This window comes from Aquarana catesbeiana, linkage group LG07 (genome assembly GCF_042186555.1).
Source record: "Aquarana catesbeiana isolate 2022-GZ linkage group LG07, ASM4218655v1, whole genome shotgun sequence".
NCBI lineage: Eukaryota > Metazoa > Chordata > Amphibia > Anura > Ranidae > Aquarana > Aquarana catesbeiana.
The window spans coordinates 3,074,274-3,097,143 of record NC_133330.1 but is presented as its reverse complement, the minus strand read 5'-3'; the positions used below and the strand labels follow the sequence as shown (position 1 = coordinate 3,097,143).

Genomic DNA, 22,870 nt, shown 5'->3' with positions numbered 1-22,870 from the left:
TTTCATATAAAAAGTTGTCTTTTATTATCAGTTTTATCCCATGTATGAGAATACACAGAACGCCCCGGCGCCTCTGCTGCTTTGCCTCTGTTGGGGCATCTCCGTGAATTTCCAGCATCGGACGATCCCCACACGAGGCTGCGTTATTCTCTGCGGGGCGATTAATATTAATATTTGGAGGTTATTTGCTTGGTGGATGGAGAGTGTCTGCAGTCTGATCCATTCTCATCGATCGTCCTCGTCTTCTCTCCCTCCCACCATTATCTGCGTTACACAGAAGTGACAACGTGTACAGAATGTGACCGAATGCGATCGTTTGGCTGTAACATTCGCCCACAGAAGCTCCTCATTGACTGTCAGCGCGCCGCGTGACATCATCCTCCAGGAATGCTGGCCGCAGTTACGGGGCGAGGCCGCGGGCTCACACTTCACCGCTTAGAAATAAAAAAGAATTTCAGGAAACTTTTTTGTGAACAGAGAAGAAATGATTTGCTTAAAGCAGTATTAACCCCGTCAACCCCGAGGGTAAAACAAGTGTTAATGCCTAAGCACAATTTTGTGACTTTGACATGTGTTAGTAAAACTGTACATATTATTACATCTACTCTGTGTATCCAGGTGGATTATACCGCATTTTTTTTCAGGATAAATTGGGCTTTCATATGGTGGTAAATAGTGATGGATATCTCCTGATTCATTTTTTATTATCTAAGGCCCAAAATGGTAAAATAAAAAATCTTTTTTTTTTTTTTTTTTTTTAATTTAGCGTTATATTTTTTGCTATTACTATAACTTTCCACCAAAGAACAACCCCAAATCCATTCTCCTTCTCCTGACGATCGCAGCGATACCCCATGTGTGTATGTGAGGTGTTGTTTGTACCCGGAGTACCGCCCAGAAACAATAGTGCGCATTTTTAAAAAAATGTTTTATTTTTTATATCCTACCTGAAACACGCCGACACTGATACTAATTAAAAAAAAAAATCTGTCTCCCCCCCCTCCCAAAAAAAACCCCACTGACCCTGACCTTGACCCTGACCTTGACCCAAACACTAACCCTGGCACTGACCTTGATCAAACCTTAATCTAGGTATTTTTTCTTCATTTTTTCTTTTCTTTTTTGTTATTATTTAATTTTTTTGTTTTTTTTACACGCTTCTTTTTTTTTTCCTGTGCAAGGACAGAGAGTGATACGTTGTATCTCTCTCCTCCATTCACAGAAAAAGATACACGGGGGCGGGCTTAACAGTGACCGATTACCTAGATACCCAATCAACGGAAGTTGCGGGTCCCGAGTTAGTATGGGGCCTGGGGGGCTCACGGTGGGACCCTGGTCTCTTTGAAAAGAGCACAGCACGGTGTGCTCCCAGCCAGTGGCGGCCGGTGGTAAATTTTTTTTTTTGGGGGGGGGGGGGCAGCAAGCAGTAACACCCCCCTCCCTGGTCGGTCAGCCGGTGGGGTGGGTCTGGTGCACTTACCCCATCTATGGTGGGCAGTTCCTCTCCCGGGCTTCACCAGCGGCTTCCCTTGCTCGGCGGCGACGGCTTTCCCTCCCCCTGCTCTCCATGGGCATTGTGGCGGCTTCTGTTTCCTCCCTCCTCCTTCGGCGGCCAATTAGGACGCTTCTCTTTTTGGCCAATCTGAAAACGGGTCCCAGACCTGCTTCTGATTGGCCGGATTGAGGATCAGTGTTTCAATAGTGAAAATTAATTCGCTGTTGTAACACCTGGGTGGGCTCCTGGCGCGATGCTCTGCACCCCGAGCCCACCCTATTCTGACGCCTATTAGAGCCTCTGGCTCCAATCAGGTGCTTCAGAAAAACACCCACACCATAGGAATTCATGTGCCCGACGTCCTTAAAGGGGCCAGACGCATGAATAGGGGGTGGTGGCTATGGATAGAGCATGGGAGTGGCGGCCATTGATAGAGGGGGCGGCGCTCAGGCGCCCCTAACGGATGGGCCACCACTGCTCCCAGCACAGAGGGAGGTACGCTAATATGTGGCTGCATGGCTGCTGTCTGTGTCAATGGAAGCAGCGGTGGGGACTCGGGAGCGAGCCTACACAGGTGCCCCATGGAAAGTGGCTTTCCCTGGGGGGGCACCCAATGAAAGGGAGGAGCCAGGAGCGCCGGCGGGACACCCCAGAAGAGGAGGATCGGGGCTGCTCTGTGTAAAACCCTTGCACAGAGCAGGTAAGTATAACATGTATATATATATATATAAAAGAACCTTTACAACCCCTTTAAACCTCTATGTAACAATTCTAGAGAACGCTGGAGGGAATTAGCAAATAAATGTAACTAATAGTTTCCTTTGCTGATTCCCCCCTAGTATCCTTTAGAATTGTTACATCGTCTCCAATGGTTAAAGTGATGACTCTATTCACACTTGTGCAGTGTTGTGTGACTTTGGAGTGCAACTTTGATGGATGCGGCTTGGATGCTTTGGCTTTGACCAATTATAATGGACGACTGTCGCATGCATAACATTCAGGGGCGACTTTCATGCAGTTTATAACCACTCGCCGACCGCAATATGTATATCTACATTGTGGCTTGCAAGTGGTTTACCGGGATTACGGCTGAAGCAGTCATTGTATTTTTTTTTTTCAGCTGGCGATTCTCTTTTTTATTAAAAGCAGTTGAAGCAGCTAATTAGCCGCTGGATCACTTTTAGAAGCAACGGGAGGGGTCACCCCCCCTCCCCCTCCAGTGTTTCTCAGGCTTACAGATTTCCCCGGTGAACTCTGGAAAAGATCTGACAGTGCGTGAAGCTGGCCAGAGAGGTGAACAGAGACCAGATCATCTCTGATCGCCTCTATGGCCTTGGAGGACCGGACCAATGTCATGACATCACTTCTGGTCTAGGGCAGAAGTAAACTTTTTTTTTTTTTTTTTTTTAAAGCATACTTATTTTTGATATTTTGCTTTCAAAGATAGATGAGAGATTTGGGGTCTAAATCCCTAAACAGTTACCTGAGCCTGTCAGCGATCCAGAGCTGTTCCCGGCTGCAGCTCTTCCTGTGAACCAATGACAATCCTGCTCAAGGCTCCAACAGGTTCTCTTCTATATTAAGCCGCTGGGAGCGCAGACGAGGGCGGAGCTTGTCCTATCTCCGTGGATACCAGTGCAAAGAGAGAGGAGTCCTAAGCTGCACATCACTACAAAATAAGGGGAACACCGCATGATTAGGCCCCATGGTTGGGGCGAAATGCGTTGGATGGGGTGGCCTGGTTGGAGCCTGTTTTCACTTCTCACATACAGGCTTTTGTAGTGATGTGTGGCTTAGGACTCATCTCTCTCTCTTCACTTCCGACCAAGGGCTGCTGCCAGTCAAATCTGGTGAGGAGGGAGCAGGGGGGTGTGGCCAAGCCACGCTGTGTGTGTCTTTGGATGCACACAGCCTGGTTCAGAATCCCAGAAGAGGAGAATTGGGGCCACTCTGTGTATTACCATTATGAGAATTGTATATTTTTTATTTTAATGCACATTGAGAAGATTATTTTTATTACATCGGACCTGTTAGTAACTCTACACACCACCTTTTATTGAAAGCCATCATTGAGCTCCAGTCAGTGACCTTGCCGAGGCTAAGATGATGTCATCAGTCTGCTGCAGGCAGGAGGAAGCATTTCCTCAGTCTCCCCTCCCCCAGTGATCAGATTGCAACATCGTAACTCAGTAATACATCAAAAGGTGAACATGAGAAATGCAGAGGCAATGATGGACCACAGATTCTTCATTTACTTCAATGTTAGCAAAACTTTGCTGCCCCCTAAGGGCTGGGGAAGCCCAGACGTCACACATCAGAAAACAAAAAACAGGACACTCCAGTCTTGGGTACTGTGTAAGGGTGAGTGTGGGGGGCCGTGCCGCAGAGGGGTGAGTGCAGGGGGGGAACCATGCCGTGGAGGGGTGAGTGCGGGGGGACTGGGGTGTGGAAATGTGAGTGTGGGGGACCGCACTGTGGAGGAGTGAGTGCGGGGGGATGTGTCGTGGAGAGATGAGTGCGGGGGGGATGTGCCGTGGAGGGGTGTGTGCGGGGGGGGGGGGCGTGCCATGGAAGGGTGAGTGCGGGGGCACCGTACAGTGGAAGGGTGAGTGCAGGGGGGGCGTGCCATGGAGTGATGATTGCGGGGGGATGTGCCATGGACGGGTGTGTGTGGGGGGGCGTGCCGTGGAGGGGAGAGTGCAGGGGGCGTGCCATGGAGTGATGAGTGCGGGGGGATGTGCCATGGACGGGTGTGTGTGGGGGGGGCGTGCCGTGGAGGGGTGACACCATAGTGTGGAAGGGTGAGTGCAGGGGAGGCCGTGCCATGGATCGGTGTGTTCCGGGGGGGCGAGCCATGGAGGGATGAGTGCAGGTGCACGGTACCGTGGAAGGGTGAGTGCAGGGGAGACCATGCCATGGAGGGGTGTGTGAGGGGGGGCGTGCCGTGGAGGGGTGTGTGTGCGTGCCTTGGAGGGGTGAGTGTGGGGGGATGTGCCTTGGAGGGGTGAGTGTGGGGGGATGTGCCATTGAGGGGTGTGTGTGGGGGGCGTACCGTGGAGGGGTGAGTGTGGGGGGGCGTGCCGTGGAGGGGTGTGTGGGGGGGCGTGCCGTGGAGGGGTGTGGGGGGGGCGTGCCGTGGAGAGATGAGTGCGGGGGGGATGTGCCATGGAGGGCTGTGTGTGGGGGGGTGTGCCATGGAGGGGTGAGTGCGGGGACACCCTACAGTGGAAAGGTGAGTGCAGGGGAGGCTGTGCCGTGGAGGGGTGTGTGTGTGTGTGTGTGTGGGGGGGTGTGCCGTGGAGGGGTGAGTGCAGTGGGGAGGGTGAGTGCGGGGGGGGCGTGCTGTGGAGGGGTGAGTGCAGGGGGGACCGTGCCGTGGAGGGGTGAGTGCAGGGGGGGACCGTGCCGTGGAGGGGTGAGTGCAGGGGGGGACCGTGCCGTGGAGGGGTGAGTGCAGGGGGGGACCGTGCCGTGGAGGGGTGAGTGCGGGGGGGACGTGCCATGGAGAGGTGAGTGCGGGGGGGTACGTTCCTGTGGTGGGGAGAGTACAGGGGGGAATGTGCCATGGAGGGGTGAGTGCGGGGAGGGGACCATGCCATAGAAGGGTGAGTGCGGGAGGGATGTGCCGTGGAGGGGTGACGTGCTATGGAAGAGTGAGTACGGGGGGGACGTGCCGTGGAAGGGGGAGTGCAGGGGGGGCATGCCGTGGAGGAGTGAGTGTGGGGGGGGGAATATGCAGGTGGAGGGGTGAGTGAGGGGGGGAGGACCGTGCCGTAGAAGGGTGAGTGCGGGGGGGATGTGCAGTGGAGGGGTGAGTGCGGGGGGGGACGTGCCATGGAAGGGTGAATGCAGGGGGGGATGTGCCGTGGAAGGGTGAGTGCAGGGGAGGGGTGCCATGGAAGGGTGAGAGTGGGGGGGTGCCGTGGAGGAGTGAGTGCGGGGGGACCGTGCCATGGAAAACTGAGTGCGGGGGGGGGACTGTGCCAGGGAAGGGTGAGTGCAGAATGGGGGGGGACCGTGCCGTGGAGGGGTGAGTGTGGGGGGACCATGCCATGGAAAAGTGAGTGGGGGGGGGCGACTGTGCCATGGAAGGGTGAGTGCAGGGGGGGGGGACCCGTGCTGTGGAGGGGTGAATGCTGACCTGGGGGGGTTTGTTTGCCTCCCCCCAAAAAAAGTTTAGCACTAGCCACATCAGCAATCAAGCACATTAGTATCCACAGTGTCCTGATAACCTGATCAACTGAACAAGTCCCAAAAGCAAGATGCTGATGCATTTGAGGGGGGGCCATGGGCTCTGAGGAAGAGGGGATTCCCCCCTCGAAATGCGTTAGCTATTTGTGAGGGTCTTCTTGCGTTAGGGACTTCTTCATTTGACCAGGTCATCAGGACACTATGGATACTGATGTGTTTGATTGCTGAGATTGTTTGTGAGTATACGTCTCATTATTAGGGTAATGCGAAGGGCTGGTGTGCCCCCCCCCTCTGTTTTTTGTTTTCTAGTGTAAGTCAAAAGGTGTGAGACCACAGCAGGGGGCTGACCTGTGTCAGGCATTTGTGAACACAGCCAAGAACTGCTCAGGCCACCAGGATTTAGAGGATTGTGTCATCTCAGTCCAGAACGGTGACCCTGGATGATGGCTGAGCAAAGATGGCTCCGTTCTTCTGGAGTGAAAAAGCAGATGAAGGCATTGTCGGGGGGAGTCCTGTAATCTCTGGGGAGAGGTAATAAATACCTGGAGGTGTTACACTGACATTGTACTCAGCATTTAACATAACAAAAAAAATATTTAAATTTTTTTGGACCTAAAGGCAGGTCCTCTTTAGGTTTTCATGCTGATCTCTGTATCTAAAATAATACAAATAAAAAAATTCTGCATACTGAACTCTGTGTATAAAAAAATATATATATATAAAGCAAAGCAACACTTGTAAACAAAACAAAAACAATACAAAATCAGAACAAAAGTAAAAAAAAAAGAAAAACCAAATACAAACATTGTATCATTTAACAAAAGTGGAAACAGTGACACCTGCAGGCAGCTGTTGGAATGACATGCGCTGTACAATGCCAGCAGAGCTGTATATGAATTGTCATCCAGTATATAGATCTGGGATCTGTCTCTACATCTGCAGACATGTGCTGAATATAAAAGTGAATGTGAATAAATCAGCCATCCGATCCTTAGGAACAGAAGTTTAATGAACCGCATGGCAGACATGTTTCTGTACAGAGAACCTTTAAGAAAAAAGTTGCATACTGGAGATTTGTAAACAGAATCACAAAGAAGCAGATTTTATGTGAAGACAAATGAAATGTCCGGAGATCAGAGGTAAGAAAATAAAGTGCCTTTAATGAGTTCATGAATCCGCGCTCTCCCCCTCCACCGAACGCTTCTCCGGGGCTCCGCTGCCTAAAGGTGGCCATACATGTATTAATACGATCAATCAATGCGATCAATCAATGCGATCAATCAATGCGATCAATCAATGCGACCAAAATGAATGGAATATAAATCTTAAACCACAGACCCTCCATTGGATCGATTTTGTGAGTTCTCAACTCTGACGCTGGCAAGGTGATTGGCTGCGGTGGAATTTTATTAAATGTTTGCGATCGATCGAAGGAAAGTCTGTGCGTGTGTCAGACAAGCGATCATTGATACACATTGATTAAATAATTGTTTTGAATAGTTTGTGACAGATCAGATATTCAACTGATACATACAGTGTCTATTGAATTGTTTGATATTCTATTTGATAATCGATGAATTATAAAAACATAGGAATCTGTTTATATATAAAAAAAAAAAAATCTGCATAGCCGTTCATCCAACAAATCTGTGAATGTATATTCATTCTGTGCAAATTGGCAAAAATGAATGTTCTGTATCACAGGTGTCAAACACAAGGCCCGCGGTCCGAAACCGGCCCTCCAGGTCATTTCATAGGGTCCTCGCACCTCCCCTGCAGCTGCAGGAGAGCTCCGGCCCTCCTCTGGTCCTCCTCCAGACCCTTACTTTCTGCTTTCAAGCAATGTATTCAGCTTCTTCCCTGCAGTATCATAAGGAAAGGGGGGGCACTGTGATGTTAGGGAGAGTGGGGGACTCAACTTCTGATGGTGGGGTGGCTCTTGACATCTAATGTAAGGGGAGGGGATGTGCTGGACATCTAATCTTACAGATACAACCGGCCCTTTTGAGGACAATCATAATGCTGATGTGGCCCACAATAAAAATTGAGTATGACACCCCTGATCTATAGACTATTTTCTCCTCTGAGCAAATGGGCAATGGTAAAATACGGCATTTTGGTCACTAGATGGAGCTATGGGAATTATATACATCATTGTAACAAGAGATGCAGCAATTTTAGAGAACTCCGGAGACAAATGTAACCATTGGATACAATGTAACAATTCTAGAGAACGTTGGAGGGAATTAACAAATGAATGTAATCAATAGTTTCCTTTATTTGCTACTTCACTCTGGTTACATTTATCTCTAGTGTTCTCTAGAATTGTTACATTGTATTCAATGATTATCTTTATCTCTAGTACTGTTACATTGTATCCAATGGGTACATTTAAGGGGTTGTAAAGGAAAAAATATTATCTCCTAACTAGCTTCCTTTTACCTAATGCAGTGCTCGTTCACTAACCTCTTCCATTGATTTCCTTTGCAAATGTCCTTTTTTCTTCATTAAAATCCCCACTTCCTGTTACTCTGTATGTAACTACTCACCATCAGGCGAGCCGTTCTGCCTGGTGGTGAGTGTCGTGCTCACCCCCACCCTTGGACTACATGAGTGCGTCAGGACGCTCTCTACGTTGAACATAGAGACACAAGGGCTGTGTGTTAGTGGGCGTGTATATCACACAGCAGCGCCACCTCCCTTGGCTTAGTTTCTATTCTTCACTGGCCCGCCTTGACTCCGCCCCCTTGCTGCCTAGATGAAATAGTCCTGCTGCGTAGGCTGGGGAGGCGGGAATGGGTGGATACTATGGGTGGCGTGTGGACGAGAACTTTGCTCGTTCTCGTAAGGCGAAAAAAAAAAAGGCTCTGCACATGCGCGATGACGCTAAGCGTAATGGGAACTGTAGTTCCGTTATTGCCGTGACGTCGCTGTAGTGCACGCATACCGCAAACCAGGAAGTACAGCATACTAACTACACAGGAAAGCCGGAGGATGATTTATAAGCGCTATTTTAACAGATATCTAAATTTTTTTAATGAAAATAATTACTTTTTTTGATATAAGCACCTGACAAGGAATAATTATAGGGGAAAACATTTTTTCCTTTACAACCCCTTTAGCTCCGGTATTCTCTAGAATTGTTACATTGTATACAATGGTTACATTCATCTCTAATGTTGTCCAAAATTGGTACATTTTATCCAATAGTTACATTTCTCTCCAGTGTTCTCTAGAATTGTTGCATTTTGTATCTGTTCTTACAAAGCTCATCAGCTCCATCTAGTGGCCATAATGCAGTATTATATTACTGCCTATAGATAAAGAACATTTCTTCAGAAGAGAAAATCGTCTAAAGAATATTCCCTTTTGTCCAATTCGCACAGAACGAATGTACAGGCAGATTCCTTAGATTAATGGCTATGCAATGTATTTATTTGTATATATATATATATATATATATATATATATATATATATATATATATATAAATAGACCCCATACAGTGATGGCAGAAAAAAGATCAAGTGGTCCATGGAGTTTTTTTACCTTTGATATATTTATATATGTATTTTATAGATCTTATCTCACACCAAGCATGTTAAGCCCCTCACCACCGACTCCTGCTGGCCCATTTCCTTCAACCCAGAGGGTCAGCCATTGGCCAAAGGCGCTGATGGGGATGCTGATTGGCTGCTGGTTTTCCAGTACAATCGTTCGACAGAAGTCAGTCATGAGATCGGCTTCTAATGGGCGAGCAGCTGTACACACATTCCGAATGTCAGCCCGTGTGTACGAGGCTTATAGGCCACCAGGTATACAGGTACGGCCCGTCGCAATACATTCACCTAATCGCTTGTTTGTGATCGCTCATTCATAGATCAATCAGAAATCAATAATATATAGGCCCCTTCCCCCCGCACCGGTACAATGTCACATCATCTAATATCCACATTCAGTACATTCCTCTCTGTGTCCATACAAGGGAAGACTCCACAATCACAGGGTGTATCTAAAACAGCCCCCCTCCAACACCCCAAACCCCCCCAACACCCCCCCCCATATCACATCATAAAAAATACAAGAGAATGAAAGAAAGACGCTGTTTATGGCTTTCATCTCCCGCTAACTGCCGGACACACAAGGACAGGAATCAAAATTTTGGGGCAGTGGTGGCCCCGCAGCCCCCCTATCCATGTGCCCGGCCCCTAATCTACATGCAGGGCTCCGGACACATGGATTCCTATGGGGTTTTTTTTTTTTTTAGTGTGTGATTGGAGCCAGAGGGTCTAATAGGCTTCAAAAAAGGTGCCCATCCAGTTGTGTGACAATAGTGAATGAATATTCACTATTGTCTTCCTGATTCTTCTCCCAGCCAATCAGAAAGTGGGTCATGAGACCTGATTGGCCGAAAAGAGAAGTGCTCCTATTGGCCGCCTAGGAGGAGGGAGGGAGGGAACGCACGGCGGTAGCTGCCATGATGCGGAGGAGGAGGAGCCGCAGGGGAAGCCACCGCCCGTCGTCCGTCAGAAGCACTGCCCGATAGATGGGGTAAGTGTGGGGATGGTGACCGACCGACCCGGGTTGGAAGGAGAGTGCAGGTGACCCGCCGACCGACTGACCGGGGGGGAGTGCAGGTGACCCGATCACTGACCAAGTGACCCAGGGGGAATGCAGGTGACCCGATCACTAACCAAATGACCCGGGGGGAGTGCAGGTGACCCGACGACTGACCAATTGACCCGGGGGGAGTGCAGGTGACCCGATCACTGACCAATTGACCTGGGGGGAGTGCAGGTGACCCGATCACTGACCAAGTGACCCGGGGGGAGTGCAGGTGACCCGATCACTGACCAATTGACCCGGGGGGAGTGCAGGTGACCCGATGACTGACCAATTGACCCAGGGGGAGTGCAGGTGACCCGATCACTGACCAAATGACCCGGGGGGAGTGCAGGTGACCCGATCACTGACCAAATGACCCGGGGGGAGTGCAGGTGACCCGACGACTGACCAATTGACCAGGGGGGGAGTGAAGGTGACCCGATCACTGAACAATTGACCTGGGGGGAGTGCAGGTGACCCGATCACTGACCAAGTGACCCGGGGGGAGTGCAGGTGACCCGATCACTGACCAATTGACCCGGGGGGAGTGCAGGTGACCCGATGACTGACCAATTGACCCGGGGGGAGTGCAGGTGACCCGACGACTGACCAATTGACCCGGGGGGAGTGCAGGTGACCCGACGACTGACCAATTGACCTGGGGGGAGTGCAGGTGACCCGATCACTGACCAAGTGACCCGGGGGGAGTGCAGGTGACCCGATCACTGACCAATTGACCCGGGGGGAGTGCAGGTGACCCGATGACTGACCAATTGACCCGGGGGGAGTGCAGGTGACCCGACGACTGACCAATTGACCCGGGGGGAGTGCAGGTGATCTGATCACTGACCAATTGACCCGGGGGGGAGTGCAGGTGACCCGATCACTGACCAAGTGACCCAGGGGGAGTGCAGGTGACCCGATGACTGACCAATTGACCCGGGGGGAGTGCAAGTGACCCGATCACTGACCGACCCGGGGTTGGAAGGGGAGTGCGGGTGACTGACCGACCGTCCTGGGGGGTGTGGGTAAAGTGGGTGACCCGACAACTGACCGACCCACCCAGGGGGGAGTGCGGGTGACCCGAGGACCAACCAAATGGGGGGGGTTGCATTGTTTGCCACCCCCCCAAGAAAATATACCAGCAGACGCCATTGATTTTGGGTACTTTGTTTCTCCTTGGTGTGTAAAGTCTGATCCAGAAAAAAAAGAGGGCAGCTCCCAGGATGCACTGCAACATTCTGTGCTTTTCTCCTGTATGAGCTGTGCTGCCAAACATTCTAACTGATTGATTGGTTGATAGGCACAAGCGTGTCCGGTGCTGGAGAGCTACCAATGGCTACTCTTCTACTGCAAGCAAGCTGGGGGGCAATGTTAAAGTAGAACCCCAGCCAGACGCACAACTGAAATACATGTTTTAGCCAGCAAGATCCATGTAATCCTGTGCAGTGAATGCCGTGATTCACGTATCCCTCCCATGGTGCACTGCGGTGACACCTTTTCAGTTCCTACGTCTTCAAGCTGGGCTATAAATGAGCCGAGTTCCCCTTTTGTAGGCTGCTTAGACAAGAAACCCCCAGTACCTGAAACATGTTACATGGCTATATCTGTATAAAATATAAAAGACCTTATGACCTCTTTTTGTTATATTTAGTAACATTTCACAACAATCCTCCTCAGATTCTGCGTTTTAGTTGAGAGTTCTGCTTTATAGGCAGTAAAATCATTTTGTGATAAAAACTCAAGTTTTCAAAGCTGCAATATATGAAGGAGCGGCTTAAATTGCCAACACAGCAATATGAATTTAGGGGCTGCCACACCCCTGGTTTAAGATAGGGGCGGCCCTAAGGGGGCAACATGGGTCAAGGGCCCTAAGGGGATAACATGGGTCAAAGGCCCTAAGGGGGCAACATGGGTCAAGGGCCCTAAGGGGGCAACATGGGTCAAGGGCCCTAAGGTGGCAACATGGGTCAAGGGCCCTAAGGGGGCAACATGGGTCAAGGGCCCTAAGGTGGCAGCATGGGTCAAGGGCCCTAAGGGGGCAACATGGGTCAAGGGTCCTAAGGGGGCAACATAAGTGAAGGGCCCTAAGGGGGCAACATGGGTCAAGGGCCCTAAGGGGGCAACATGGGTCAAGGGCCCTAAGGGGGCAACATGGGTCAAGGGCCCTAAGGGGGCAACATGGGTCAAGGGCCCTAAGGGGGCAACATGAGTCAAGGGCCCTAAGGGGGCAACATGAGTGAAGGACCCTAAGGGGGCAACATGGGTCAAGGGCCCTAAGGGGCTAACATGAGTCAAGGGCCCTAAGGGGGCAACATGGGTCAAGGGTCCTAAGGGGGCAACATGGGTCAAGGGCCCTAAGGGGGCAACATGGGTCAAGGGCCCTAAGGGGGCAACATGAGTCAAGGGCCCTAAGGGGACAACATGGGTCAAGGGCCAAATGTACACTTTCCAGCTTTCTGAAAAGGGAAAGAGGGACACCTTAGAGCACAGAGTAGGTAAGCAAAAGACACACCCCTGCCACGCCCCTAATTTAGCAGCCCATAAAGTATATTAAATATGCTTGGTTAAACCCACAAGGTATTTTTCACCTCCATTTTTAATTTATGTGAACTTTTTAAAATAATAAATGCAATAAATTCAGTCCTGTTCACACTTGAGCTGAGCGTCTTTGGTGTTTTTTTAGTGCTTTTACAGGCGTTTTTGTACATGTTTGTAGCACAGCCTGATCTAGAGGGGTGCTGGGGGGGGTGGGCTGTGCTCCCCCAGATTTTACACATCTTCAGCAAAGCTTGATGAAGAGGAGGGCTGGGGTGGGCTGTGCCCCTGAGACTTTGTATGTCTACAGCAGAGCTGGATCAAGGGGGGTTCTGGGGTGGGCTGTGCCCCTGAGACTTTGTATGTCTACAGCAGAGCTGGATCAAGGGGGGTTCTGGGGTGGGCTGTGCCCCCCAGACCGCAATTGCTCAAAAAACCACTTTGATGTCACAAAGGATGAACAACATCACTTGTGATAGTATGGGCAATGGCAGGTACTCTTTACTGAGACGTCTATTAGACCCCAGATCTCTCCTCTGCCCTTCAAAGCATTGGATCAAACTGAGATGGGTTTGATCCGGAAGTGACAAAATACTCGTTGATTCTGGTTTACCTAGACTATAGAGATGATTGAGGACGTTCCGGTCCCCGGTCATCTCTATGGTTAGCTGGGTACATCGCTGGGGCTGAAGTGGATACTCTTGTAGAAGCTCTTGTACTTTTTTTGAGGGGCGACCTTCAAATGACTTCAAGTTCCGGTGTGAACTGCTGAATATGATGGAAATCCTGAAGTGCTTCTGGTGAAGCTTCCAATCTCTCAGGTGTGGGGCCTTAGAGGTTGCAATGAAAGGGTTTAGTGGAATAGACATCTATGGTGGTTCAAAAACAGAAGGATTTAGTTCTAAATGAGGGACAGTTGGGAGCTACAACCTCCAGAATTTCCAGTTAACCAAGAGACATCAGCCACAGACATCTATGAAGATCTCTCAATCCCTGTGATCTGAACCCTAACACCAAAATTCCTGGTCTACAAAACTGCTTCTTACAGAAACTGAGGGTGACGGGTCCACCTGGAGAGCGAGGTCATCATAACTGAAACCCCTAAAACAGGGGTCTCCAAACTTTCTAAACAAAGGGCCTGTTTACTGTCCTTTAGGCTTTAGAGGGGCCAGATTGGGGCCAGTGGGAGTAGAAAATGTCTTGGCATCCGTGGGAATGAACAATCACCCATTTTTGGTATATAAGAAATAGTGCCCCATCATTGGTATCAGTTGGAGGAATAGTGCCCCATCATTGGTGTCAGTGGGAAGAATAGTGCCCCATTGTTGGTACCAGTGGGAGAAATAGTGCCCCATCATTGGTGTCAGTGGGAAGAATAGTGCCCCATCATTGGTGTCAGTGGGAAGAATAGTGCCCCATCGTTGGTACTAGTAGGAGAAATAGTGCACCATCATTGGTGTGAGTGGGAGGAATAGTGCCCCATCATTGGTAGCCAGAGGAATAGTGCCTCATTATTGGTGTCAGCGGGAGGGATGGTGCCCAATCATTGGTGTCAATGGGAGGAATAGTGCCCCATCATTGGTATCAGTGGGAGGAATAGTGCCCCATCATTGGTATCAGTGGGAGGAATAGTGCCCCATCACTGGTATCAGTGGGAGGAATAGTGCTCCATCATTGGCATCAGTGGGAGGAGTAACGCCCCATCATTGGTGTCAGTGGACAGAATAGTGCCCCATTGTTGGTGTCAGTGGGGGGAAAAGTGCCCCATCATTGGTGTCAGTGGGAGGAATAGTGTCCCATCATTGGTGTCATTGGGAGGAAGAGTGCCTTCATCATTGGTATCAGTGGGAGGAATAGTGCCCCATCATTGGTGTCAGTGGGAGGAATAGTGTCCCATCATTGGTGTGAGTGGGAGGAATAGTGTCCCATCATGGGTGTCAGTGGGAGGAAAAGTGCCCCATCATTGGTATCAGTGGGAGGAATAGTGCCCCATCATTGGTGTCAGTGGGAGGAATAGTGCCCCATCATTGGTGTCAGTGGGAGGAATAGTGCCCCATCATTGGTGTCAGTGGGAGGAATAGTGCCCCATCATTGGTGTCAGTGGACACAATAGTGCCCCATTGTTGGTATCAGTGGAGGAGAAAAGTGACCAAAGAGCCAGATAAAGCCAAGTAAAGGGCCACATCCAGCCCCTGGGCCACGGTTTGGAGACCACTGCCTTGAAATTTCAAGAAAACATGAAAATATTGAATTTTAACCCTCAGTCGCTGGCAGAATACATCCCTCAAATTTTAGCAAAATTTGAGAGATTTCAGCAAAACTTTACCATGACAGCAAAGACGTGTTGTAATCAAAGGGGAAGGAGAAGATAAGGGTGGTTTTTAAAGGTGCAAAAAACTATAAATTCATAGAAGACTTCAATAAAATCAACAAAAATACCGTAAACATACCCCAAAACCCAACAACTCAATGAGCCAACTGAGTTTACACATTGGCAAAATGTTGCCTACTGCTAAAGTAGTCATTTGGCAGCAAAATCGGTTTTGCCAAATTCACTCCGCTTATCCCAAATCCAGGAAATCCGATTCAAGCTCTATTCGAGCCTTAATCTCGGCTTTCTAGTGATCTTTTCTCTGATCCGAACACAAATCATTGTGTTCAAACCCTGAAGAGGGACTGTTCCCTCAAAAACTGTTGGCTGCATCTGATGTTCTTATACATTTTAGAGGCGCCTACAAGCGAGATAAACTTTTTGTACCTGGTACTCCTAACCAAACATCCAGGAACTGAACCGTCTGATGAGGGATTTTTCCATCATGACCAGAGAGGTGGCAGCCCAGGACCAAAACCAGGTCCACCAGACTTCCACCGCAGGTTGACTTCCTTATAAAATAATGGAACAAAAAACCTATCAGCTTAAATTTTAACATATTTTTATGACTTCCATGACTGTTGATCCCTCATCTAAAAGGCCAGTTCATCTAAATACAAGTCCCTGAAATCTACTTTTCATATCCTAGACTCCACATTTGGAGTCTGCAAACACGGGTCTCAGAAGCAACGCTGATCTACAAGAGTACCTTTCATCACATTCATGAAAAAATACAAATATTGATGGCCCTCACTTGGTTTAGAACAACCATTCTTAACCTTTTTACCACCAGAGGAACCCTTGAAAAAAATGTAAGGTCCTATGAAACCCCTAAAATGATATCTACTACGCAAGGAATGTTATCAATGTCATAATATATAAAAGGAAATACAAGAATAAAGATTATGGCATACACTCATGGTGGATCATTATTTAAGTGATCTAAATAAAAAATAAAAATTTCAGTTATAATTACAAAATATTTAACACTAATAATAACACAAATAAAAAAGTAATAATAATGTGTAGAAAAAAAACACAGACTCCTTTACACCAGCGGTCAGTGGAGAAGGACCTCCTTACAATGGTGGTCAGTGAGAAGAATGGCACCTACAGATGGCTGAAAAGATGGTTGATGCCCCCCCACTGACTCTGCCAAGAGATGTTGGCCCAGGAACTATGCAGGCACTATCAGACGGGAGGTCAGACCGCAATTGCTCAAGAAACCACTAGCAACTTCTGGAGGAACTTTAGGGTTCCATGGAACTCTGGTTGAGAATTGCAGGTTCAGAATGTCCCTGTAATGCGTTTTTAGAATTTTGCGTTTAATCAACAGCTGTTAATCATAAACAAAGATTGAATTTGACACAATGTGGTGGAAGCACCCAAAATGCAATGCAACATGAGTGTTTTAAAAATAAAAAAAACTGAGCTCAACAACCTTAAAAAACAGAAAATGCAATTGCAAAAGCAACACAGATCTACCTGTCCATGTACGTAAGCCCTATTGTTGATGTCAGGTGGATGCATTTTACAATGGAAGCACATTGGGGACAATGTAACACTTGCAAATGTTTTTGCTACAGGCTAATCTGCTGGCGGTGTGGACTGCACTTAAAAAAAGATAAAGATCTCTAGTTTTCTGTCACATGTGGCAAGACCATGAAGTCCTTACACTCATAAAACCATCAAGCGAACATTTTCCATCATTTAGACAGGTGCTCCTCTATGTCATTAGCCTGAGGGCCATGTTACACTATTGTTGCTGACAACTGGCCAGTAGCAGGATTGCTAAGAGGTACCTTACCCTCTCCTATGGCATTGTACCTTTACTGTCTGAACCGGCAAGATACTGCTTTGTCGCTGTTCTCTTGCTAGTCAACAGTGTTTTGGCCAGTGGTGTCAGTGGTGGTAATTCTGGTGTCGAAGGTGTGAGGTCGGCTTTATGCAAAACTTGCACTACATTGTATTTACATTTACTGTTGTGCTCAATCTTGGAGTGCCTCATGCGAAAAGGGACACCAGGGAACTGACTGGCCAAATGTCCAGTCCAGTCCAGCTTGCAAAATACAAATGCTATATGGCCACGAGTTTGTGAACATCTGATCCTCACACCTACATAAGCCTGCTGAACATCCTATTTCAAAACTTTGGCCATTAATTTGGAGCTTATTTGTGGCTTTAACATCCTTCTCTCTTCTGTGAGGATTTTTCACAAGATTTTGGACGGTGTCTATGGGAATTTGTGCCCATTTGTGACATCAGGTACTGATGTTGGATGAGAAGACCTGGCTCGTATGTTGGGCACCAAAAAAAAACAAAACTGGTTCACAACCTGCATTCCAAGTTATGCCAAAGGTGTTCAGTAGGGGTTAGGTCAGGGCTCTGTGTAGGACACTCTAGTTCCTCCACACGAAATTTGTCAAACTATGTCTTTATGGAGCTGGTCCAAACTGGTCAACCCATGTCTTTTTTGGAGCTGGTGGTCCAAACTGTTCAACCCATGTCTTTATGGAACTGGTCCAAAGTGGTCAACCCATGTCTTTATGGAGCTGGTCCAAACTGGTCAAACCATGTCTTTATGTAGTTTGCACAAACTGGTCAAACCATGTCTTTATAAAGCTGGTCCAAACTGGTCAACCCACGTCTTTATGGAGCTGGTCCAAACTGGTCAACCCACGTCTTTATGGAGCTGGTCCAAACTGGTCAAACCATGTCTTTATGTAGTTTTTCCAAACAGGTCAAACCATGTCTTTATGGGGCTGGTCCAAACTGGTCAAACCATGTCTTTATGGAGCTGGTCCAAACTGATCAACCCATGTCTTTACAGAGCTGGTCCAAACTGGTCAACCCATATCTTTATGGGGCTGGGCCAAACTGGTCAAACCATGTCTTTATGGGGCTGGTCCAAACTGGTCAAACCATGTCTTTTATGGAGCTGGTCCCAACTGATCAACCCATGTCTTTACGGAGCTGGTCCAAACTGGTCAAACCATATCTTTTATGGAGCTGGTCCAAACTGGTCAAACCATGTCTTTATGTACTTTGTCAAAACTGGTCAAACCTTGTCTTTATAATGCTGGTCCAAACTGGTCAAAACATGTCTTTATGGGGCTGGGTCCAAACTGGTCAAACCGTGTATTTATGTATTTTGTCAAAACTGGTCAAACCTTGTCTTTATGGGGCTGGCTTTGTACGATGGAGTATTACCAGGACCATTCACTGGAGACACCTGAACTCCATCATTTGGAGGGGAATCCACATACTTGTGCCCATATAATGTACCTATTTTTTGGTTCATTCACAAATCTAAAATGAACCTTAGACACTTTAAAAAAAGTACATTCAAATTTGATCATTTAGCTTGGGAATATGGCTAACCTACCCAGGCTATTACTTGAGTAAGCCAGCCAGACCCCCACCCCCCACTTTATCCACAGGTTTCTGGTGTTTTTAGAACACCTTATCCTAACCAGGGATTTTGTCAGTGAGCGATTCTCAACTCCACCCACCTCAAACTGCGCTCCCCCGATTAGTCAGAAGGAAATGTCTAATTTTACCCCTTTTCTGCCCCCTCTGGAGTCTACAGGCAGACACTTCCACTCCATTTTAATGCAAGGGGCTGCTGGAAAAATAATTTAGCATCTGAAATAGGATAAATTGATTAGCATTGCTAAAATATTGGTATTATTAGCAATTCACTGACTGATTTTACTTGTCGCCCTAATATAAATATTTTCCCACAATAACTTAAAGAAACGCACCCCGAATTCTTATCTTGTACCAAAATGGGCAGAATATGTTCTACTTCTAAGTACTGCCAAAACTCACACCACCACCAAGCAATCATCAACAAATAATTTGCCGCTAAACACCTCTGAGGTCTCAGTATTCTTTATACCGGGGAGATGAAGCTGAAGCTGTGCCTCATTTTTTGGAACATTTTCTGTGGAAGAAACATTCCACTTAACGATATTCTAAAATGGCTGCGTAACCGAACCCAGCTATGCATTTTAAAAGCTACAACTTTCTGCTGAAACAAAACAAACAAAAAAAAAAGTACTGATGCCACCAACTGCCAGGCACATGTGGAAGAATGTGAATTGTTGCTCCTGTGTGTGGTCACTCTTCATACAGCTGAGAAAACAAGAGAAACCCTCAGATCCCATTGATTCTAATGGCTGCTTATTTTTAAAAATATCTTGCTTTCAAGTAAGGCTGGTGTTACAAAATTCTGCATTTTTCATGTTGGGTGGAGTTCAACAGATGACAACAATTCGGGAACCTCTGAAAAAAAAAAATCTACGTACATACAATCATTTTTATATTAACCCCAATGCATATCTCATTTCAAACCATCTTCTATGCATAATGTACATTATATCGCCCATAAGTACCTTTTATATAGTCTCTATAATATAGATATATATATATATATTAAAAACTCTGATTTGGATATTTAACAAAATTCATTATGTAAGGGTATATTTTATAAATATATTAGAGGTTTTAATTGATTTTGATTGTTTACAACCAAGATATGAGATGAGGAACATAGCTTAACTGTCTTCTCCAATTGGATTGGACGACAAAATGGATGGCAGCCTTGCCTTAGTTAAGCCGATGTTTATATGAAACCTTTGACCTCGAAAAAGGCCTGGTGAGTCATCTGCAACGGGAGCCTTACTCAGGGTTTATATAATATCCAATATATCCAATATCCTACATCTTAACCGCTAAAAGGTGAGAACATGAAGCTTTTCTAATGGTCCTTCAAGGAAAAAAAAAAAGAAGTGTCCTAAATGGCGCTTACTTCCTGTAGAAATGAGATTATGACTAAAACTCATAAACAGATTGGAAACTCTGCTTCCAAAGAAAATGATTTTAAACTGATCTTAATCAGTCTTGTAACATACGAAGGCAGGTCCCTGTCTACTCTTCAAACGCAAACATCATGATCTCTTGTAGGCTAGAAAAAGTCAGAGCTCCAACTCATTGTCCATAAGAAACCTTAGGGTTATGTCCTTGGACAACTTCGACCACATGCGATGTCCATAACAAACCTTAAGATATTGTCCTTAGACAACTTCAACCACACGCAATGTCCATAAGAAACCTAAGGGTATTATCTTTAGACAATTTCAGCCACAAACAATGTCCATAAAAAACCTTAGGGTGTTGTCCTTGGACAACTTCAACCATTAGCAATGTCCATAGAAGACACTGTCTACTAGTCACTACCAGTCTTCAACTCACTGCCTATATGGAATTGTCCTTGGATAACCTAAATCATTGTCCATAACAATTTGTTTTTATTGAGGCGATACCTTCTACTAGCCACTCTTCACATAAGACTGGAACGTCACTTGCTGCCTATAGAAATTAAGGATATCTTCAAATCACTGTCCAAAAAGAACTACCATTTCCTCTACAAGACCTTTATAGTCTATAAAAGGTTATGTCTTCAACAAGATATCCATAACAGGTTTTGCATATGAGTTCAATGGCTATCAAGCTCCTTTAATTTCTGTCCATAAAAGATGAAGACTTATTAATGTTCATAGGACATCACCTTTAAATAAAGTTCATAAAATATTAAGGCTTTCCATGTCCCTATTTCTAAAAATTCATTCAGAAGATCTCAAAGAGGGGACCTTCTGCCGAATGACCCATAAAAAATGGACATCTTCTTCTTACTGCCCAAAGAACGTCTTTTCACCCTTCATGCACTGAAGAGCTCTTCCATTTACAGCCCCTACAAGGTCTAGTCCTCACAAAATTGCATAATATCAAGTCTGAGAACCCTTGCAGTGCCACCTCAGTGATATCAGGTATAATCTTGGATCCAGTATCTCCTGGAACATCTCAAAGATATCAGGTATATACCTTGGATCCAGTATCTCCTGGAACACCACTTTGATGTTATCACCCGACAGTCCAAAGACACTCTTTCTGGAATGAAAATGGAAATGACTGGTGAAAGCCAAAGATTATGGAATGACTGAAACTTAGGGGCTTCATACCAGTTAAATGTCATAAAACCCATGAGTAAAACAACCAGCCAAAGATGACAAAGACCTTTCCAACAAACCGTGTTTTTGTTTTCTGTTGAATTATCAAGACCCTCCAAAAGTCAATTTCCAAAAAGTCTTGTCCCCCGTACCCCATTCCAGCCTACGCCGACTTCTTCAAAGGTCCAGAGAATGGCGTTGACGATTGGTCTTGTGACGCCAATAGTTGGGTTCAGGGTATGTGACATAGAAATAGATTACAATCTATAAAATATTATAGTCCTGGGTAATTAATCGTTACATAAGGAGAGGAAGGACAGAAAAGATTTGAATGACACCTGCAGCATTTTACAGCAAAAAACGTAGATATCTACATCATGTTAACCTTAAAAAACTCTATAAAACACTAGATATTAATAATAAAAAATATGCATATACGGCATGTAAACTGCTTTGGTAACATCGTATTCCAGATGTCGTCAGTGCATAAGAATCCTCCCCCAGGAGAGGAGAGGAGGAAGCTCAATAAGCTGAGGGCTATCTCCGGATATTCCTACGGAGCCATCGCTGTGTGGAGGATAATCGCGGTCCACCGTCCGAGAGTAAATAGGGAGTCTCTGGGGGATCTGGCAGGCTCGAGGTCATAAACTGGAGCGCGCAGTGAGGGAGATCATTAAGGTGCTGATGGCAGATAAAGTGCAGGCATTTGACGTGGAAGCACCTGATCCTTGTGCGTAGGCATCTGGAAGACAGAAAAGTGGAGAAAAAGCTGTTTTTACCGTGCCACTGAGGAGAAGCCATCCGCTAGTGATGTAAACAACCTCAACATCGCTCATTATCCAAATCTCAAGTAAATGATTGCTTTGAAAAGTGTTTCCTATATCCTAGGCAATCTTTTTGTGATTGATCTATAATTGTCCTCGTTTACCCCTGGGAAGGTAAATTACTGTGCATATGCCTGTCACAACAAATTGAAGGCAACAATCACAGAGATGTATCAGCAGAAGAATACTGATCTGAAGACTGGCGGATCTTGGATCTACAAAGCCTGCTCATCTATGGCCTACCTGGCATTAGAACCCTCGTCAGTACTAGATGACACATAAATGATAGCAGTCTCTTCTACTTCTGGTGTGTGACCCAACAGTTCAGGGGGTGCAGGACCAGTGGCGCATCCTCCATGGGTGTGCAAGGTGTGCACCCCAAGGGAGGAGCCCAAATTTGGCACTCAGGCAGAAGGACCCAATTTATGATCTTGAACACAGGCCCACTGCTTGCAGAAAATGAACCTGTGCGGGACAGAGGGACAAAAGAAACCTCAAGCTCCCCTTGTCCAGAGAGATCATGTACCCAGGAAGCAATGATGTGCAGCCTAAAAACAGAATAAAAAAGGAATGTATAAGACTTACTACCACCTTTGATAGGGCGTAATAAGCCTGATAAGGTATCATTGTTTTACGATGCCAAAGGTCTGTGTAGTGGGAGGAGCATATAAATAAATATCCATAATACAGTTTGAAACATTGAATATCATCTCCATTAACACTTTCCATTCCGGACGAACCCCCAATATGCCGACATATACATGAATATACGAAAAAAGAAACAAATATGCAAAATAGCTCAAAGTATATCTGTAGATCTGCTTACATTGTAACA

The 22,870-nt window shown here is 46.7% G+C and overlaps 1 protein-coding gene and 1 long non-coding RNA gene across 3 annotated transcripts in view; both read right to left on the bottom strand.

The window, feature by feature from the left end:
* Positions 1-9,703, bottom strand: LOC141102619 (uncharacterized). The gene is made up of 2 exons (XR_012235173.1): positions 8,153-9,703; positions 1-434 (listed from the first exon to the last, which is right to left on the bottom strand). It is a non-coding gene; the product is annotated as an uncharacterized lncRNA (long non-coding RNA).
* A 978-nt stretch (positions 9,704-10,681) lies between these two features.
* LOC141102617 (contactin-4-like) overlaps positions 10,682-22,870 on the bottom strand; it is a gene marked incomplete at its 5' end in the record, with an annotated part of 31,294 nt that continues 19,105 nt past the window's right edge. The window contains 1 exon segment of one of the 2 annotated variants that reach the window (XM_073591524.1): positions 10,682-21,953. In XM_073591524.1, coding sequence (XP_073447625.1) covers positions 21,885-21,953 — 69 coding nt within the window. 2 annotated transcript variants of the gene reach the window in all.